The 21,449-nt window shown below is 46.1% G+C and overlaps 1 protein-coding gene across 1 annotated transcript in view; it reads right to left on the bottom strand.

Annotated features, from left to right (window-relative positions):
- The window catches only part of LOC138268219 (FH1/FH2 domain-containing protein 1-like), a 1,001,023-nt gene that overhangs the window by 626,569 nt on the left and 353,005 nt on the right, over window positions 1-21,449 (bottom strand). The window contains exon 12 of the mRNA XM_069217669.1: window positions 16,146-16,324. Within this exon, the coding sequence (XP_069073770.1) occupies window positions 16,146-16,324 (179 nt within the window). The remainder of the gene's footprint in view (window positions 1-16,145; window positions 16,325-21,449) is intronic.

Here is a 21,449-nt window from a genome sequence, read left to right as displayed (position 1 = left end):
ACTCTCAGGCATGGGGTGTTGGGACAGGAATTTTGGGTCGTTTGGTGCGTGCGGATGGCGGCATGCGATAGTCCTGTTCACAGAAGCCCCTTTGTTGGGTTTGGACCATGTACCCAAAAGGACATCTGTGAGGTCCTCATTGAATGGTAAAAGGGGTTGTGAAGTAGAAGCCCCAGGCTGAAGCAGCTCCGTCAGGAGATTAGACATGACCTCTACAGTAGGCAGCTCAAGGCCGAGGACCTCAGCTGCCCTACTGACCACCATACTATAAGTTGCTCCCTCCGCCGTAGCCACTGTAGGAGGAGACATCATGCCAGCATCAAGAGAAGTATCCAGACCACTGGCTTCGCCCAAATCCTGTGCCCAGTCCATAGCAGGGTCATCCTGGTATTCATAAGGGTCTAGGGAACACTCCCTCAAAGCCTTCAGGTGCATGGACCCACACTCTGACCACGACTTCGGATCGTGGTCATGCTCGAGGCACCACAGACAAACGCGATGAGGATCCAACACCGACATCGTCCAATGGCAGTCCTCATAAGGCTTGAACCTGGTCTTCGGGGACATCCTCGATGCACCAATGTGCGCACACAAAAAATTCAACAAAAAAAATAGCCGAGGGTAGCTCTTCTCCGGATCAGCGCGTGGTGCGAAAGAAAAAGAACTGACGTTACTGCGTCAGGGATACTCCCGAGGTCATCAAGGCGACCATGACGCCTACGACTCCTGCGGAGTCGACCGACGCCGCCTACCGACGCTGAATAACCAAGAGGGGTTCCCTGATAGGATGAGCATAGCTCGGGCAGGGAAATAACTAATGCAGAGAAAAACTACTAAACGAGCTACAACAATAAACCTGAAGAGATAATAGTCTTCAGGTATAGATCACTATGGATACGGATAATTACAACATAATATGCTGAAGACTAACAATGGCACATAATTGAACAGGATGGCTGAACCTGGATAGAGAATAACAAATGAGAATACAGGGAGTGCAGAATTATTAGGCAAGTTGTATTTTTGAGGATTAATTTTATTATTGAACAACAACCATGTTCTCAATGACCCCAAAAAACTCATTAATATCATAGCTGAATATTTTTGGAAGTAGTTTTTAGTTTGTTTTTAGTTTTAGCTATGTTAGGGGGATATCTGTGTGTGCAGGTGACTATTACTGTGCATAATTATTAGGCAACTTAACAAAAAAAAAATATATACCCATTTCAATTATTTATTATTACCAGTGAAACCAATATAACATCTCAACATTCACAAATATACATTTCTGACATTCAAAAACAAAACAAAAACAAATCAGTGACCAATATAGCCACCTTTCTTTGCAAGGACACTCAAAAGCCTGCCATCCATGGATTCTGTCAGTGTTTTGATCTGTTCACCATCAACATTGCGTGCAGCAGCAACCACAGCCTCCCAGACACTGTTCAGAGAGGTGTACTGTTTTCCCTCCTTGTAAATCTCACATTTGATGATGGACCACAGGTTCTCAATGGGGTTCAGATCAGGTGAACAAGGAGGCCATGTCATTAGATTTCCTTCTTTTATACCCTTTCTTGCCAGCCACGCTGTGGAGTACTTGGACGCGTGTGATGGAGCATTGTCCTGCATGAAAATCATGTTTTTCTTGAAGGATGCAGACTTCTTCCTGTACCACTGCTTGAAGAAGGTGTCTTCCAGGAACTGGCAGTAGGACTGGGAGTTGAGCTTGACTCCATCCTCAACCCGAAAAGGCCCCACAAGCTCATCTTTGATGATACCAGCCCAAACCAGTACTCTACCTCCACCTTGCTGGCGTCTGAGTCGGACTGGAGCTCTCTGCCCTTTACCAATCCAGCCACGGGCCCATCCATCTGGCCCATCAAGACTCACTCTCATTTCATCAGTCCATAAAACCTTAGAAAAATCAGTCTTGAGATATTTATTGGCCCAGTCTTGACGTTTCAGCTTGTGTGTCTTGTTCAGTGGTGGTCGTCTTTCAGCCTTTCTTACCTTGGCCATGTCTCTGAGTATTGCACACCTTGTGCTTTTGGGCACTCCAGTGATGTTGCAGCTCTGAAACATGGCCAAACTGGTGGCAAGTGGCATCGTGGCAGCTGCACGCTTGACTTTTCTCAGTTCATGGGCAGTTATTTTGCGCCTTGGTTTTTCCACACGCTTCTTGCGACCCTGTTGACTATTTTGAATGAAACGCTTGATTGTTCGATGATCACGCTTCAGAAGCTTTGCAATTTTAAGAGTGCTGCATCCCTCTGCAAGATATCTCACTATTTTTGACTTTTCGGAGCCTGTCAAGTCCTTCTTTTGACCCATTTTGCCAAAGGAAAGGAAGTTGCCTAATAATTATGCACACATGATATAGGGTGTTGATGTCATTAGACCACACCCCTTCTCATTACAGAGATGCACATCACCTAATATGCTTAATTGGTAGTAGGCTTTCGAGCCTATACAGCTTGGAGTAAGACAACATGCATAAAGAGGATGATGTGGTCAAAATACTCATTTGCCTAATAATTCTGCACTCCCTGTATTCTATCACAAAAATATAATTTAATTAATGATTTCACAAAATGCTAAAATACATGGAGGACAAAACTAGATATAAGTCAATGAAAAACTGAGTACCTAACTCAGACATACCACACTCATACTAAATTAAAGACAAATGGGATAAAGAATACACAGATGAAGAACTACACAAAATGTACTATGATTTACATGATAACACAAAAAAGCTTAAAGAGGCAAAAATGCCGAATCAATAAAAAGAAGAAACTAATCAAAGAAAATACAAAAACAATTTATGTTCTAGTACAAACACAATCTATAATTGGAAAAGGACGGGGATGAAGTTGCTCTGTCAGAGAGGTACAGTGGGGACAGAAGGCCTACGCGCGTTTCGGTGTTCCTCAGTTGTAAAGGTCACCTTCATCAGGGCCGTTCCCAATAAAACAATCCAATGGTAAACTAATCTTAGCAGCCGAGCATCCTGGTCATTTTTATTGTAAGTTCTGGGTATACATGGATGATGTAGTCATGATATCTAATAAAGAAAAAAAATATATATATATAAAAAAAAAATATATATATATATATATATATATATATATATATATAGAGAGAGAGAGAGAGAGAGAGACAGACAGACAGAGAGAGACAGAGAGATATAATGCTAGTGTCCTGGAAATCACCCATTCTGTTTTTTATAAAACAGAGAAAAGTGAGGTTTTTATTATGTTGTAATTATCAGTATCCATAGTGATCTATACCTGAAGACTATTATCTCTTCAGGTTTATTGTTGTAGCTCATTTAGTAGTTTTTCTCTGCATTAGCCACCTAATGACGCGCAAGGGTATTGCTCAAAGAAAAATCTCCGGATCCAGTCTGACGCCTGGGGGAAATTATAAGGTAAGGAATCTGCAACTAGAAGTCTCTATCAGATCTCTAACCTAGAAAGCTAGGTGTGTTAAACCAAATCTGCCAGTAATACCATGTCCATGAGAAGAGCCCCCCCAACCCTCCTTACCTTGAAATGAGGTCTCTAGATCAGACTTCATGGTGACTTGAAGGCTGGGTCTGCATGAAGGCGACGGGCCCAGATAGTGTCAATGGCATCTGGTAGGAATCCCTCTGATTATCTTGTCTGTGTGAGATGTATTTATACAGATCTTGTAGGACCCCTGACGCAAGTATGTTCCCAAACAATAGATAAGAAGGCATGCTTGGGGCGGCAATAATATAAACAATTCCCTGAAAGGGTACATTATGTTACTGTCAAAAAAGTGGGAAAGTACATGATGTGAATACCTACGTATCTCATTTATCTTTGAAGCTGATAGTGACGCCTTTACAGAGTGGCACTGTGTAAGGAAATGCCTCCTTGGCTTGGTTACCCCCTGACTTTTTGCCTTTTGCTGATGCCAGTTATGATTGAAAGTGTGCTGGGAGCCTACTAACCAGGCCCCAGCACCAGTGTTCTTTCCCTAAACTGTATCTTTGCTTCCACCACTTGCACAGCCCTGACACTCAGATAAGTCCCTTGTAAATAGTACCCCTGGTACCAAGGGCCCTGATGCCAGATAAGGTCTCTAAGGGCTGCAGCATGTCTTATGACACCCTGGGGACCCTTCACTCAGCACATGCACACTGCCTCACAACTTGCGTGTGCTGGTGGGGAGAAAATGACTAAGTCGACATGGCACTCCCCTCAGAGTGCCATGCCAATCTCACACTGCCAGTGGCATAGGTAATTCACCCCTCTAGCAGGCCTTACAGCCCTAAGGCAGGGTGCACTATACCACTGGTGAGGGCATAAGTGCATGAGCACTATGCCCCTACAGTGTCTACGCAAAACCTTAGGCATTGTAAGTGCAGGGTAGCCATAAAGAGTATATCTTTGTCTGGGAGTTTGTCAAACACGATCTCCACAGTTCCATAATGGCTACACTGAAATCTGGGCAGTATGGTATCAAACTTCTCAGCACAATAAATGCACACTGATGCCAGTGTGGGTTTTATTGTAAAATGCACCCAGAGGGCATCTTAGAGATGCACCCTGAATACCAGTCCGACTCCTAGTGCTAGGCTGACCAGTTTCTACTGGTGTGCCACAACCAGACGAGTTGCTGGCCATATGGGGAGAGTGCCTTTGTTACTCTGTGGCCAGGAACAAAGCCTGTACTGGGCGGAGGTGCTTCTCACCTCCCCCTGCAGGAACTGTAACACCTGGCGGTGAGCCTCAAAAGCTCACCCCTTTTGTTACAATGCCCCAGGGCATCCCAGCTAGTGGAGATGCCCGCCCCTCCGGCCACTGCCCCCACTTTTGGCGGCAAGGCTGGAGGAGATAATGAGAAAAACAAGGAGGAGTCACCCACCAGTCAGGACAGCCCCATAGGTGTCCTGAGCTGAGGTGACCCCTGCCTTTAGAAATCCTCCATCTTGAGATTAGAGGATTCCCCCAATAGGATTAGGGATGTGTCCCCCTCCCCTCAGGGAGGAGGCACAAAGAGGGTGTAGCCACCCTCCAGGACTGTAGCCATTGGCTACTGCCCCCAGACCTAAACACACCCTTACATTTAGTATTTAGGGGCACCCAAGAACCAAGGAAATCAGATTCCTCCAACCTGAAACAAGAAGAAGGACTGTTGACCTGAAAGCCCTGCTGAGACGACGAAGACGGCAACTGCTTTGGCCCCAGCCCTACCAGCCTGTCACCTGACTCGAAGAAAACTGCAACAGCGACGCATCTGACAGGTACCAGCGACCTCTGAAGCCTCAGAGGACTGCCCTGAACCAAAGGACCAAGAAACTCCTGTGAACAGCAGCTCTGTTCAAATCCAGCAACAACTTTGCAACTTTCTTGCAACTTCTAAAGACCTCACTCTTCCCGTCTGAAGCGTGAGACTTCACACTCTGCACCCAACACCCCCGGCTCGAGCTCCAGAGAACCAACACAACAGGGAGGACTCCAAGGCGACTGGGACCTTGTGAGTACCCAGAGACAACCCACCTGGACCCCCACAGCGACCCATGAAGAGAGAATCCAGAGGCTCCCCCTGACCGCGACTGCCTGTAACAAGGAATCCAACGCCTGGAACAACCACTGCACTCGCAGCCCCCAGGACCAGAAGGAACCGAACCTCAGTGCAGGAGTGATCCCCCAGGCAACCCAGCCTAGCCCAGTTGGTGGCTGGCCCGAGAAGCCCCCCCTGTGCCCTGCCTGCACCGCTAGAGTTATCCCCGGGTCCCTCCATTGATCTCTATTCCAAACCCGATGCCCGATTTGCACACTGCACCTGGCCGCCCCTGTGCTGCAGAGGGTGTGTTTTGTGTGCCTACATGTGTCCTCCCCAGTGCTCTAAACCCCCCCCCCCCCCGGTCTGCCCTCCGAGGACGTAGGTACATACCTGTTGGCAGACTGGAACCGGAGCACCCCTGTTCCTCATAGGCGCCTATGTGTTTTGGGCACCTCTTTGACCTCTGCACCTGAACGGCCCTGTGCTGCTGGTGTGGTAACTTTGGGGTTGCCTTTAACCCTCAACGGTGGGCTGCCTATGCCCAGGAACTTAGACTTGTAAGTGTCTTACTTACCTGACAAACTAACCATTACTTACCTCCTCCAGGAACTGTTCATTTTTGCACTGTGTCCACTTTTAAAATAGCGTATTGCCATTTTTACTAAAACTGTGTATGCTATTGCTCTAATTCAAAGTACCTAACTTACCTGTGTGGAGTACCTTGCAATTTATGTATTTACTTCAAATCTTGAACTTGTGGTTCTAAAAATAAATTAAGAAAAGCTATTTTTCTATATAAAAACTATTGGCCTGGACTCAAGTCTTTGAGTGTGTGTTCCTCATTTATTGCCTGTGTGTGTACAACAAATGCTTAACACTACCCTCTGATAAGCCTACTGCTCGACCACACTACCACAAAATAGAGCATTAGAATTATCTAATTTTGCCACTAGCTTACCTCTAAGGGGAACCCTTGGACACTGTGCACACTATCTCTTACTTTGAGATAGTATATACAGAGCCAACTTCCTACATTGGTGGCAGCGGTGAGATCTAAGACTTTGCATTTGCTGGACTACTCAGCCAATACCTGATCACACAACTAAATTCCAAAAATTGTCATTAGAAACTGATTTTTGCAATTTGAACTACTTTTCTAATTTTTTTAAATTCCTGCAAGGGCCTTGTGTAAGTCCCTGTTAGCATTTCAGTTAGAGTTCAAATATTTGTAAAAGTTTGGATTTAAGTTCTAGAAGACCATCTACTTACCCAGCCAATAGAGGTGGGGGGGCCGGAACAGTGGACTGAAGCTGAATGAAAGACTGTGGTGGCCCCCTCCCCCACTCCTGAGTGACTGGTCTGGAGCCACCAGAGGGGTCTACAGAAATTGGGGGGCCCGTATGGGAAGCTAGGGGCACCCCGAAAAGAACTGGAGTGGTCTGTAAAGCAGATCTGAGGAGGGAGGATGGCAACAATCCCACAGAGGGGGAGTGATACTGTAGTGCGGACCTGCTGGATTCTGGTGGAAGTGAGAGAGGGCACTGGTGGTGTCCCAAAGTGACTTACGCAGGGCCAGGGAGCGACAGAGGCAGGAGCCCACCAGCATCCACTGTGGTAGTGGGTAGCGAATCAACTGCGGGCCACAACGGGGAAGGACAAACACACCTGGTCAGCGATGACACAAACGCATATAGACCAGTTTGCCACAGGCAAGGGCGCCACTTCTGCTGGTGAAGGGAGAACGGGGGAAGCCCCCCCCCCACAGGTGACGTGACCACCATCCTACAGGTGATACATTCCTTTCAAACAGCAGTAGAGACCAAAATTGGGGAGGTCAGAGTGGACGTGACCCTGGTGCGCCAAGATCTGCGCAATGCCACAGCACGAATCACAGAGGCGGAATCCAGACTCTCCAGTGTGGAGGATGAAATGAGTACCCTAAAAAGCAGGTTGCCCAGCTTCTTGTGCAGGCATCCGAATTGTACCGCAGAGCAGAGGACACTAAAAACTGCTTGAGATGCAACAACATTTGCATAATTGGCATCCCTGAGAACACGCAGACTTCCTCGCTTGCCTCATACCTAGAGGACTGGTTTAAATCTTGGGTGCCATTGAGTTCCCTCACGCCCTGGTTCGCAACAGAACGGGCGCACAGAGCACTTAGGGCCAGACCCCCTCTGGGGTCCTCACCGAGACCAGTCATACTTAGATTTTTCAACTATAAAGACAGGGATGCTATGCTGCAGGCGGCTCGTACCAGGGATGATTTGCACTGTAATGGAGCAAAGGTTCTGGTGTTCCCATATTACACCAGGGAGATCCAGCAACAGGGCCACTCCTACACTGAAGTGAAGCAAAAACTGAGGGCCACTGAAATACCATACCGCCCTTCTTTTCCCGGCTCACCTCCGGGTGGTATATGTCAACAAAACCTTGTTCTTCAAGTCACCGGAGGTGGCCTGGACGTGGTTGACTGAGGAGCACCCGGTGACAGCTTATGGGGGGGTGTGCGGAGGGGGGCGGCCGGCCCTGGGTTCAGATCATCTGTCCTTTCAACTAAAGAGCCAATAACACCGTAAAAGATCTGGGAGGTGCATGGGAAAGAGGGGGTCTCGACCGGGCTCTCCCTTGCTGCGGCTGAGAAATTGGTGTGCCAGCCCAATTTCCTATGGCGAGAAGGACACCAAGGAGACTCAAGAGACAGTGCTCGGAGCTTCGGTAGGGGGGTTCCCGCCCGGATCAGGGGATTCCCCCAGTGACTCTGATTTGTCCAGGAGCACAACGCTTTGAGTGTTAAGGAGGAATGGGTAAGGGCGAGCCAATTTCAACATTTGTCTAATTTGTATAATGCAACTGTATATCAAATTATGTTTAACGAATCCGGCTCTATGGAGGGGTCACCACTGCTAGTTAGTTTAAGTTTGAGCTAGGGTTTTTCTAGAGTTCACTGTTGTCTGGGGGTGACAGATGTTTCTGGGGGGGGGGGGGGAGTATGGGCTGGGGAGGGAGTTAGGGGACGGGGGCAAGGGTTTCCTGGTCAACGGATAGTCCATGCGGTTGTGGAGGATTGTTATTGGTTTTCCTTTATTTGTTTACTTCTTACACTTCTGACACACAGGGTCCTAGACACACAAATTGTTTAGTGGGAAGTACGGATGGATTTGGAGATGAGGGTCACACACACACACACACACCTGGCGGAGCGGGTGGAGGGCCCCTGGCCATATAGCTCTATCAACTTTTGCACACATAAATGGTAGGACCAATACAGGTACTCTCCTGGAACGTTAACAGACTCTTGGATACGATTAAGTGCACAGCAGTCCTCACATACGCTCACCGCCATCGAACAGACTTGCTCCTGCTTCAGGAGACTCACTTACTTGGGAACCACTGTCCCTTTTTAGGTTTGCTTACAGGTCGAGTGGGGTGGCACCAATCCTTTCCTGTGATGATCACAAAAGTGTAGAGTGATCCGGGTGGGCAATTCTAGGTCCTGTCAGGGTGCCGAGGGACTTGTACTTCATGCTGCATGCATGTATGCATATATGGCCCTCCGGCGCATAGTTTTAAACAACCTTACCAAAATGCTCCTGGATCTGCCCCTGGGGACTACTCTGATAGGGGGAGACTTTAACGCAGTCCCTGACCCCCAGCGGGACGTGTCGGGGCCTCGACTGCGCCATAGGCAGGCAGCGGCTTCCAGCTTGATGAATTGGATGGCATTCCTAGGGCTATGTTAAGCATGAAGAATCTGGCACCCACGACATACCCAGTTCACACACCTCGGCGGCACAACGGACACACTCTAGAATATACCTGGATCCTATTACCGGTCACAGATTGCAGCCAGCTCATGCATATTGAGATCCTCCCGCAGGGTATTTCTGATCATGCTCTGCTGCAGTTGGTGCTGGGTGCAGCCACAGGGGGCACCCGCCCTCTATGGCGAATGACTGTGTGGTACTTGCAGCATAAACCTTTTGCCCAACAATTGCAAGCAGTCATTCAGGAATACTTCTCCCTTAATGTGGCCTGGGTCCCCTCAGGGGGTACCGTGTGGGGAGCATGTAAGGCTGCGTTGAGGGGGGCAGCGAAGGCACTGGTCCACGCCTGGGAGAAATCCCAGAGGCTACACATTTCGAGCTTGGAGGCCCGTGCCCTTCGTCTGGAGGCTACTCAGGCCACACGGTCCACTGAGGAACTGCATCAGCAACTCAGGCTTGTGAGGGAGGAGATACGCGACCTCTCATTGGAGGCGGCAAAGCACTTATGGCGTGCATCCACCGCCCAGGTGTATGGGTGGGGGAGACAAAAACGGGAAACAGCTTTATTGGCTGGTATCACACCATCACATATCTAGAATTGTTCCTGAAATTAGTACCATGGTTGGGGGGGGGTGGTCACCAAATTACAAGAGGTAGCAGAGACCTGTACAAAGCCTCTTCGTCTATCGTCCCAGAACACGCTCACCAGCTACTAAACGACGTTCACTCCGCGGAGCTACCTCAAATGGACAACAACATCCTTGATGAGCCGATAAATGGGGGAGGAAATATGTGGGGTGATTAAGTCACTGGGGGGCAGGAAAACTCCTGGACCCGACGGGTTTCCGCTGGATTTCTACAAAATGTTGCAGGAAGGGTTGGTATCTCATTTGCAGGTCCTCTATGAAGAAGAGGTCAGGGTCAGATCATTTCCTAAAAGAATGGACACGGCCACTACAGTGGTGCTCCCCAAGGCGCAGCAACCGACCAGGTATTGCGCTGAATGTAGACCAATCTCACTTATTAATAACAACATAAAAATGTATGCCAAAATTCTTGCAGCCCACCTCAAGAGGGTCCTGCCAATTCTGATTCACTCTGACTAATGTGGCTTCATGGCCAACCAGAGTATGCGTCATTGTATACGTCGTCTTCGCTTAGCCTTGGCTCAATGTAACCTTTTTATTGATTTTGAAAAAGCCTTTGACACAGTGGACTGGGTATATTTATGCCGGTGAACAATAAGTTGTCCTCCACTTTCTCTGTGGGGCAGGGGGCGCGCCATGGCTATCCATTATCCCCCCTACTATTTGCTTTGGCAATTGAGCCTTTGGCTCGTCTGATTAGGATGGATCCATTGTACCACAGGTGGAATTGGGAGCGGACGCATGAAGATCGCGTGGCGTTGTAAGTGGACAACATCCTACTGTATATGGTGAACCCTAGTGAAACCGGCCCCCGGAGCCCTCACTTGCTGCGTTGCTTTGAGGAAGCTTCAGGCCTGTGAGTGAACCCGACTAAGTCTGTGCGGGTACCTCTGGGCCCCTCATGGGATTGTTATGACTGGCAGACCTGGATTCCTATCTGCCGACTGAGTTTTAAGTACTTGGATGTCTAGGTGACTCCTCTCTCTGAGCTAACATGGGCTTTGAACATTACTCCACTGGCAACTCGGGCGAAGGCAGACTTGGCAAAATGGCAGCTCCTGCCATTAAATGTCTTGCGCCGCGTGGCCTTATATAAAATGATGACCTTGCCACGGTTTCTGTGCGCTATTCAGAACTTCCCGCTTCAAGTCCCTAGCTCGTGGTTTCGGGGGGATGGGCATGGTCAACCTGCAAGTGTACTACTGGGCAACTCAACTGTTGGTCATACATGACTTATTCAATGGGGGTTGGGGGGACCCAGCTTATCATCTAGAGCTAACAGCTCTGAGTTTTCTCATTGTCACTTCATGTCTTTTACCCTGTGATATCTTTTCCTGTATCTTCAAAAATCAATAAAATAGTTTTAAAAAAAAATTAATAAGTAAGTAGTGAGAAGGTCTGCAGACAGGAAACATCCAAGATAGAGCATTATGAACATTCCATTTTGCTATTACTGTAGCAAGGACTTGTAATACAATGCACAAAAGAATATTAAATTGTTTTTCCCCTATACAAACCAAAACACCTATACTATTAAAAACAGACCGCAGATCACCGATATTAAAGGTATTTCTTGCAATATGTATTTTAAAGTAATTCTTGTTAAGCACCAACTCGAGAACAGTGTGAGAGCCATGCTTCAATTGATAAATTGGAACAGATGTCTCTACAACAAACCGCTGACAGAAGACCAAGATATCAAGACAATGGGATTGGAAGGGATTGTTTGATTAAAGATGTGCTTAAATTTAATTTAATTTCACAGAGTAGCCAGAGGAGACTAATTTAACTTTTCTTGAGATGTTTAAATAGTTTGTCATCTAAATTGTCAATACTTTATCATGTCAGGTGTTAGGTGACAAAGGTTGGGGGCACTTAACATTGTTAAATTGCCCCACCATCACTTTCTTCCTTTGCATTTCCTTACATCTGTTACCATAGGTACACTGAATATAATGGGATTCATGCCTGCTTTCTTTTTCTTTGTCTCTCTGGAGCACTTTAATTGGTGTACTGTTCTTCAGATGACTAGAGGCAGATGCGACCAGAGTTTAAGCTGTGCCTACAGATAAGTGATCCAACATACTGCCATTAGTGTCAGGCATTCAAATGTCTGGGGCAACATTTGGAGGAGTTGGCACGCCAGCCTCTGCTATTACCCCGTCAGCCCACTGATGTTTGCAATTTCAATAAAGCAGCTTAGCTCATATGCAGGGAAACTGGAATTATGCAACAGAGGAGGACCAAATTATGAGAAAGAAAAGGAAAATTATGCATCATAATGGGACACATTTTGTAAAGTAGTACCCTATTATTTTAACTTTATTACACATGGAAACACTGTTTGGGCAAGGGTTACACACAATTAGTTACAGCTGAACCCTCACATACACCAACAGGCATTTGAAAGTTGACCTATTGACTTTTGTGAAGAGCATTCCATTGTGCAATATGTGTTACAGTGTTTTTATTTACTTTTGATCTTTTTTGTGCTAGAAACTATTTTTTGCCAAAATCTATAAGCAAATTATGCAGCAGATGGACTATGAGGCAAATGCTATAGGTATATAAATATGCGGAAAGCACAGCAGCCACAGAATCCCATATTTGCAGTGGCCATGATAAAACGGTCTTGTATTTGCAGAGGTTTCATGTATACTATAATAAATATAGAAGAGAATGCACATCCAATTTGCTCTTTCTAGCATGGATACTGTAGACTGGGAGAGAGCAGAGTATAGTCACTTGATGTGTGACCAAGATATGGTAAATGTTCAAAGCAAATAGATGTTGTAACCCTTTTCATGCCCTTTTGAGGGGGTTAGCGGTTTAAAGCTATGACTGAGTGCATCTAAGTAAACTGCTGAAGAGTTGTCTTTTAGGTCCCCCAATAGTTATAATGCCACTAGGTGGCTACGCCTATTGAACCTCTACTCAAACTCTGTTACAAGGTTCAATCGATGAAACTCTGCATTGGAGGCGCTAATATCAGCTCATTAGTACTGTAATCTTAGCTGCTGACAGTACTGTCTGAGGATTTCCTTCTGCTGCTGGATCTTTGCGGCATGCAGATTCTGCAGCTTACGTATGCCACTTTTAAGCTACTCCCCCGTTTTCAAAAACTTTACCCCCACAATGTCTGGCAATGCTCTGATGATTAAGAGCTTTAATCATCCTCCTTATACACAACCTCTACTTAGCTAATTGTGTTGAGGTTGAGGGTGCATGTTACTTCCTAAACCCACTGTGTCTCTTCTGTCTTCTTCCCTCTCTGTTCAGGCAGCTATTAATGCAAGCAGTTGTACATGATTGCGTAGAAAAAAGGATTTCATGGAATACCATTACTGAGAATCCATTTCACCTAAACTGTGGATAAATTGCCATTTCCCACTTCATAGAAACAAAGTCACAGAGGGCCTGATTACAACTTTGGAGGAAGGTGTTAATCCGTCCCAAAAGTGACGGATATACCACCAGCCTTATTACGAGTCCACTATATCCTATGGAACTCGTAATACGGCTGGTGGTATATACGTCACATTTGGGACGGATTAACACCGCCTCCAAAGTTGTAATCAGGCCCAGAATGTCTTATTTCGAAATTGGCTTGTACATGTTTATTTTTAAGGTGTAAATAGCAGGTCTTACTTTCAGAAACATTTTTGTCTGAGGTATTTATTTCAATGCTTTACTTTAGGTGATGTTACTTCAGTTTTATATCTTTTATGTTGTCAATTACTTCGGACACTTAATTCAATGACCCTCAATTTTTCTAAACACCTTCCATCCCTGAACCCCTAACAACACCTAAACGTGATCCATTTTTGACCTCTAAATGTCCCTCACCACGCCTAAATTCCACCCCTCCCTGAACCTGTAAAACCCATCACCACCCTAAATTCCACCAATTCCGAACATTAAAACTCTTCCTGCTCTTAAAGTCTGTCCATTTCCGACCCTAAAATCCCTCACCACCCGTAATCTCTGCCCATTACTGTACCCTATAAAACCCTCACCATTCCTAAATTCTGCCCATCGTGGAACCTTAAAAACCCTTCATCAGCTGTAAACTCCTCCCATCCATGAACTCTAAAACCCCTAAACACCCCTACATTCCATTCTTCACTAAACCCTAAAAAAACACTCACCATCCCTAATCCCGATTTATCGGTGAATCCCAAAAAGCTTTCCCCACCTGTAAATTTCACACATTTCTGAATCCTCAAACCCCTTTTCTACATCTGGACTTCACCCTCCTCTCATCCCTAAAACCCCCTGTTCATCCATCCCAGAACCTAAAAATCCCTTCACTACTCCTAAAACCAATTCTAATGTAATTTTGGATTTTTCCTTAAAATTATATTTCCTATAAAATGTTTCCTTTAACTTTTCGATTAGTTTGCACTTCCATAAAATTGTCCTTTTTTAAAATTGGTTTTCCATGACTTGGTTTCCTCCAGTGTGGTTTCTTAGTTTTTAGTTTTCTATCAATTCACATATATCAAATGCAAGCAACCGAGTGGACTGTGGTTCAGAGATACACAAGATGTTAACAGTCTGTAGGTTAGCCACAAAGATAGGGTGCAGCATCTACAGAGGAGCATTACATTGAATAAGTGAGGTGAGTAGCGCTGAGACAACCATCAAACCTAATGGTGGAAACATGCAGAATCTTGATGACAGCATGTTAATCTTTAGAGGAAGTTAAACGCACACATATAGTTTTATGTTTCCCCTGTAGTTGTTTCAGGAAATAAATTTTCTCTCCTCCACTCTTTTTTTACAGCTTAGGATGTTTCAGTTAATATCTACAGTAAAATACATGGGATTGTGTAATCCTTCTATAAACACCCGTCTCTAATTCCTTTAAAATACGGCTACTTGTGACACCCGAGTCGCCAACTCTAATGAAAAGACACCAGAACTCGACTGTAATAAGTTATACCAGTTGAGTTCTCATGTCACAATGCTTGCTGCCAGAGCCAGCAGCCGAGGTGAAAGGCAGGTCAGGTCATGAAGCAACTGTTTAAAGCAACCAAAATTAAATGTTGCTGGCCTTTCTTCTGCTCTATTTTTCTAGCTTAAAGTGACTAGCAGAAAGAGCGTGACTATTTTTTCCATTTCTTAAATAATTAGAGCAGTTAGAATGTTTCTGAATGTTTCTACAGAATATGAACTTGTTTTTTTTTTTGTGACATGTATTGAACTGTTTCTAATATTTGTTGCAACAAATATCTAACAGGTTTTTGATGTGTTTAATTTTGCACTGGATGTTCTATTTTTATTTTTCATGTTTGCAAACATGCACTCTCTTTTATATGAAAGAGCTACACACCAATGTTTTAAGTGGTTTGTGGGAAAGGTGATGGTGTGACCGTATATTATACAGGCCAAAATCCACTCTGCCGTACATGATAAGGATATTGCAAGTCACCTCTGAGTTCTATAACCTTATACAGGAACTCAGCCTTCACCCTCACTCCTCTATATGGTTATTGAACTTCTTGGTGACTTGCAATATTCTTATAATATACAGTAGTGGGTTCTTTATCTCTTGTATCTTAACCATTTATCTCAAATGTATAGTGTAACTCATTCTTTTCCTACCCTTTGCAAACACTTATGTAGACTTCCTTCAGTTGAAAATAAACTGACTCTTGTCATAACAAAATATGGAAAAAATAACTCTTGCTCACAACTTCACACTGCCTGTGCAGGGATGGCTTGCTTCATATGTTTAACTTAAAAGTTTTGACATTCACTCAATCACCTACAAACTGTAACTAAAGTAACCTTTCCCAGAGTGTCTTCATGTTAATGGAAACATCCAACATCTTTCCAGTTTGGGGACAGATCAGTTTGGATAGCAACAGGTGAATGCGCAACTCTAGCTATCTCAGTTACAGAAGGAAGATGAAGCAAGGCTGTCACATGTACCTAACACCTCCAAGCAGAGTTAAGGTCTTTGCATACTCCAACACTTCAGGTGCTTTAGAACAAGAGCAATGATCAAGGGTTTCATTGCGCTGCCTCTTTCATCGCAGCACCTCACAAGCACCAAAAATGCAAAATAAATCTTGGTAAAATTCCACGAGAGACGCTCCTCTTCCAACAATAGTCCAGCGAAAGCCAAAGATTTCGTCAAACTACTGTTTAAAGCACAAGTATAATAAATCATATAAAAACGTACCTGGAGTCTGTGTGCTGAAATTGGTGAACGGTGCTATTTCTCCTGCATGCTCAGGAGAGGAAATATTAATGGGCCCACTACCCGTGACCAAAGCTTCTGCCAACACCTCTTGCCTTCCCTTCGATAAGGCAGACATCTTCTCAACCTGAGAAGCAGCAAGGTTTTCCAAAAAGCGGTGTCTGCAAAATAATGGGGACACAGTATTATAAGGATATCTCAAAGAATGCCAGAACATGTACAACTAATGCAAAACAGTGTGAGAAAGTACCCTCTTTTTAGTATGGTTACCTCCACGTATTGCCTGCTGTCAGTGTGTTTTAAATGTGTTCACTGGGATCCTGCTAATCAGGACCCACCTCTAAATTTGATTGATTAGGACTTCACACACTCCACATTTGGCATACTGGTGCCCCCATATAAGTCCCTAGTACATGCTACTCAGAGGCACCAGGGGTTCCCTATGGACTGCATCATGTATTATGCCACCTATAGGAGCCCATGTAAAATGTGTCTGCAGGTCTGTCATTGCAGCATGCATGAAAGGTGCATGCACCCTTTCACTTCAGGTCACTGCACCAGGTCAATGTAAGTCACCCTCATGGTAGGCCCTCCCAGCCCAGAAGGCAGGGTGCAGGTACCTGAGTGTGAGGGTACCCCTGCATGAGCAGAGGTGCCCCTACAAACTCCAGCTCCATTTCCCTGGACTTCGTAAGTGCGGGGAAGCCATTTTTACCTGTGTACTGGACACAGACCTGTGTCCAGCTACATAATGGTAACTCCGAACGTGGGCATGTTTGGCATCAAACATGTCAGAATCATACCCCAATACTGCTGCCAGTATTGGTCATATGATTCAATGCACTCTGGGGGCTCCTTAGAGGACCCCCAGCATTGCTCCTACCAGTTTGCTAGGTTTTCCCAGGCAGCCCGCACTGCTACAATCCTACAGATAGGTTTTGGTCCTCCTGCTGCTTGACCAGCTCAAGCCCGGGAAGGCAGAACAAAGGGTTCCTTTGGAGAGGGAGGCAACACCCTCACCCTTTGGAAATAGGTATTACATGGAAGGGGAGGGGTAGCTTCCCCAAGCCACTGGTATGCTTTGAAGGGCACATTTGGTGCCCTTCTTGCATAAACCAGTTTGCACCAGTCCAGGGACCTCTGGTCCCTGCTCTGATACAAAACTAGACAATGGAAAGGGGAGTAACCACTCCCCTGTCCATCACCACCCCAGGGGAGGTGCCCAGAGCTCCTTCAGGTGGCCTCTTGATTCTGCCATCTTGAATCCAAGATGGGCAGAGGCCTCTGGGAGCATCTGAGTGGTCAGAACAGGCAGGTGACATCACAGCCCACTCTTGAAGGGTGGTCACCTTGCTAGGTGACCAGTCGCTCTTCCTGGGCTTTTTAGGGTCTCCCTCTTGGGTGGGTCCTCAGATTTGACATGCACGATTTCAGCAGGACTACTCTGCATCGTTTACTTCACCTTCTGGCCACTGGAACTCCAACTGGGCCCTCCAGAAACCTACAATCTGCATCCACAGCGACGACTCTGCTTGCAACATTGTTTCCACGGCTCCTTCCAGCAACTGCATCATTTCCCCAGCTGTGCATCCTCTGATGATGACAAATCTTCAGTCTGCACTGGAAGCAAGAAAGATTCCCCTTGGAGTGAAGGAGTCACTCCCCTGCATCCACAGACACCAACTGCAATGAAGACCGGCTGCATGGATCTCCTCTCCTCCAGAGCTGTGTGGATCCTGCATCAACAGTGGTGGTCTGGAGTGGTCTCCTTGGTCCTCCCTACCAGCTGTCCAACTTGGGAGAAGGTAAGCCCTTGCCTCTCCATGCAGGACAGTACCCTGTGCACCACATCTCTTGCAGCTACCAAGGCTTGTTGGCATCTCCACCAAGGGATCTTCAGGCTTCGTGTAGCCCCAGCCTCCGGCACTCTTCCCTGCGATGCACAGCCCTATGTGTGCTTCTCCAGCGACTACTTTCTAGGTGTGCTGTCTGGGCCACACCGCGACTCCTGTGCTTGCTGCCTGTGGGTCACCTGTGAGGGCTGCCTCCTCTTCCTGTGACTCTCCTCACTGCTGAGGGTCACCCGGGACTCCCCTTCGTGGGTTGAGTCCCCCTGGACCCCGGCAGCTCCGCGTTTCTTTTTCCACGACATTTGCCAAGGCTTGTGGTTCTTCCACACCACTGACCGACTGCAATCCTTCTTCCGGCATTGGGATGTTGATTGCATTACTTCAGGAACTCTTCAGCTGCTCCAGTGCTGCACTGCTGACTGTCTTTGTCCATCGTCGACCTGGTCCTGCATCCACAGACGAGTGGGTAGTGGCTCCTGCCACCACTGGACAATCAAACGTGAACTGGACTTGGTCCCCTTCCTTTACAGGTCTTCCGCTATCAGGATCCCCTTTGGTTTCTTGCATTCTTGTCTGGGTCTTTCAACATCCTCTTCCGAAGTCCTTTTGGTGGGTTTATGGAGAACCAGTTACTTACCTCTTTTCTCCTGGTCGCTGGTGGACACTCTGGTACTTACTTTTTGGGGTTCCTAGTTCCTCCAGCTCCCCTCTACTGATTCCACTTCTTTAGGTGGGAGCGCCACTTTCGCATTCCAGTTTCTTAGTATATGATGTGGTCCACCCAGGGTCTTCAGTACTTACTATCGTTTTCACTGTTTTCTATTGCCTTTTATGCTAATCACGGACTCCTAATGTGTATATAATAGTGTGCTTACTTTCCTCCAGCTAGGGTATTGCCTATATAGCATTTTGGTATTTGTGTTACCATAATAAGGTACCTTTATTTTTGTAACACTGTGTGAGTCTTTCATGTGTGTAAGGGCTGTGTGACTACAGTGGTATTGCATACGTTTTGCATGTCTTCTAGATGGGTCTTAGCTGCTCATCCACAGGTACCTCTAGGGAGCCCTGGCTTCCCAGACATTTACGTGTACACCTCACTAGTAGGGAATACCTGGAATAAGGGGATAACACCACACACTAGGCCCAATTCCTACAAAGGGGGTCATTCTGACCCCGGCAGACGGCGGTTGCCGCCCGCCTGGAGGGAACCGCCAGTTGGCCGCCCCGCGGTCAAAAGACCGCTGGAGCCATTCCGACTTTCCTGCTGGGCCGACTAAGGTAGCGCCCGCCGGCCCAGCGGGAAAGGGGCCTGCAACACTGAAGCCGGCTCCGAATGGAGCCGGCGGTGTTGCAGGTGTGCGACGGGTGCAGTTGCACCCGTCGCGCTTTTCACTGTCTGCTAGGCAGACAGTGAAAAGCAGGCTGGGGCCCTGGCATGGCAGTGCAGGGGCCCCCAGGGGCCCCAGGACACCCATTCCCGCCAGCCTGTTCCTGGCGGTGAAAACCGCCAGAAACAGGCTGGCGGGAAGGGGGTCAGAATCCCCATGGCGGCGTTGCTTGCAGCGCCGCCATGGAGGATTCGCCCAGCCGGGGGAAATCCGGCGGGAAACCGCCGGACCCGGTTTTCCGACCGCAGCTTTACAGCCGCGGTCGGAATGGGCTTTGAAGCACCGCCAGCCTGTTGGCGGTGCTTCAGTCATTCGTGGCCCTGGCGGTCTTGGACCGCCAGGGTCAGAATGACCCCCAAAGTCTGAAATGGACTGAGATAGTTTAAGAGTCATAAGAGGCCCTTTTCCTTCAAATAAAATATACAAATAACTTAAGTCTGCAATGTGTTTTGTGTGGAACTTCACCTGGTTTTCAGGACTTCTGCACTGATTATGTGTACCACTCTTTTGTAAACACTAAGAAAGTTAACACAGTTTTCATCATCAAACTAGGCAGTTATTGCACATTTGATGACTTTTCTGGTTTTGGTTGATTCAAGGAATCCCCATGATGAGCAAAGTCAGTACTGATTTGACAAGGGCAGGACTCTGTTTAGAGTGAAACAGTTAGCAAAGATGATGGGTTGGAACGCTACCCAAAGAAATTTCCAGCAGTTTAGACTGTTTGGAAGCATTCCTTTTAACACCTTTTGGGTGTTTGTTTTCACATTCGTCAGCAGTCTGGGGCAATTAATCCACCACTGCTAACCAAGTTAACATAATGATGCAATGTGGCTGAAAGAAAGGGAGGGTGTCATCCTGAATACTATTCTGTTCTAAAAAGGAGCAAAACTCTTTGTTACATAAGCGTATACCATTTTTGCTGCTGCTGGGCGTAAGGTAATGGGGTTAGTAGTTAGCAGGTAGTAAAATGTTAAGGTCACATTTTTCACTAAAGGCCTGACCATGCCCTGTTTAAACATCAGGAACAGAGTGTGTGATGAGGAAGAGATAAAATCAACTAGCAATACCAGGGCAAGAAGATCTTGATGTGAGGAAAGAAATTTAATTGGAATGGGGTCTAAAGGTGATTCATGTCTGCAGAATGTTATCAGTTAAATCACAGAAGGCAAGTCTAATAAAAAGAAAGATGACCAAAAGATTGAAGCAGGTAGTGGCTTAGGGTTGAGTAAAGGATGGCTTGGGGTTGAGTAAAGTATTTTTATGAAATTCTTTTGTGACAGACACTTTTGTGTCTTAAATTTCTGAATAAAATAAGTTGCCACCTTATTGCAGGTGGATTGCGAACAAAGAAGTGCGATCATATCAGATCTACTTGGGGAGAATAAATTTACACATTTTAAGACCTCTTTTGAATGTTTACTAACCAATTGTATTCTTCTTAATTAATAAAGAGATTTTGCTTCCTTAATTACACGTTTATAGGTTAGTAGTGTTTTCATAAAACGTTTTCATAGAGACTCTAGTAAGTATGTCTGCCTCTCTGCTCTGCATGTTTGACAGTTTGCTGCCAATTTAGAGGCCGTTTAACAATGAAAGTCATATATAGAAGGGGCGTTCAGGTGTGTCTTCAATGGATTTATTGGAAAACTTACAAAGAAGTCTTAAGGAACTAGGGGCCAGATGTATCATCAAACCATTTTGTGATTCTCTAATAGCAATTTTTAAGAAATCGCTATTTCAGAGTCGCAAAATGGTATGTATCATATTTGCGATTCGGTAATAGCGATTTCTTAAAAATTGCAAATGCTATTACCGAATCACAAATAGCGATTCTGACCCCATTCGCGCCTATGGGCCTGTAGGCCCATATTTGCGATTTTTTTGCATTTCCCAAATTGTGAATTCCTAACTGGAATTCGCAATTTCGGAAGTGCAAACCCCGGGTGCTGAGGGCCTAAGGACCACACTGCTGCACCTCAAAAAATGTTTTAGGACATGTAAGGCGCACACATGCCAAAGGGGCATGTGTGCGTAATATGTCA

This window comes from Pleurodeles waltl, chromosome 12 (genome assembly GCF_031143425.1).
Source record: "Pleurodeles waltl isolate 20211129_DDA chromosome 12, aPleWal1.hap1.20221129, whole genome shotgun sequence".
Lineage (NCBI taxonomy): Eukaryota > Metazoa > Chordata > Amphibia > Caudata > Salamandridae > Pleurodeles > Pleurodeles waltl.
Note: the sequence above shows the minus strand (reverse complement) of the source record. Positions and strands in the feature narration are given on the sequence as shown.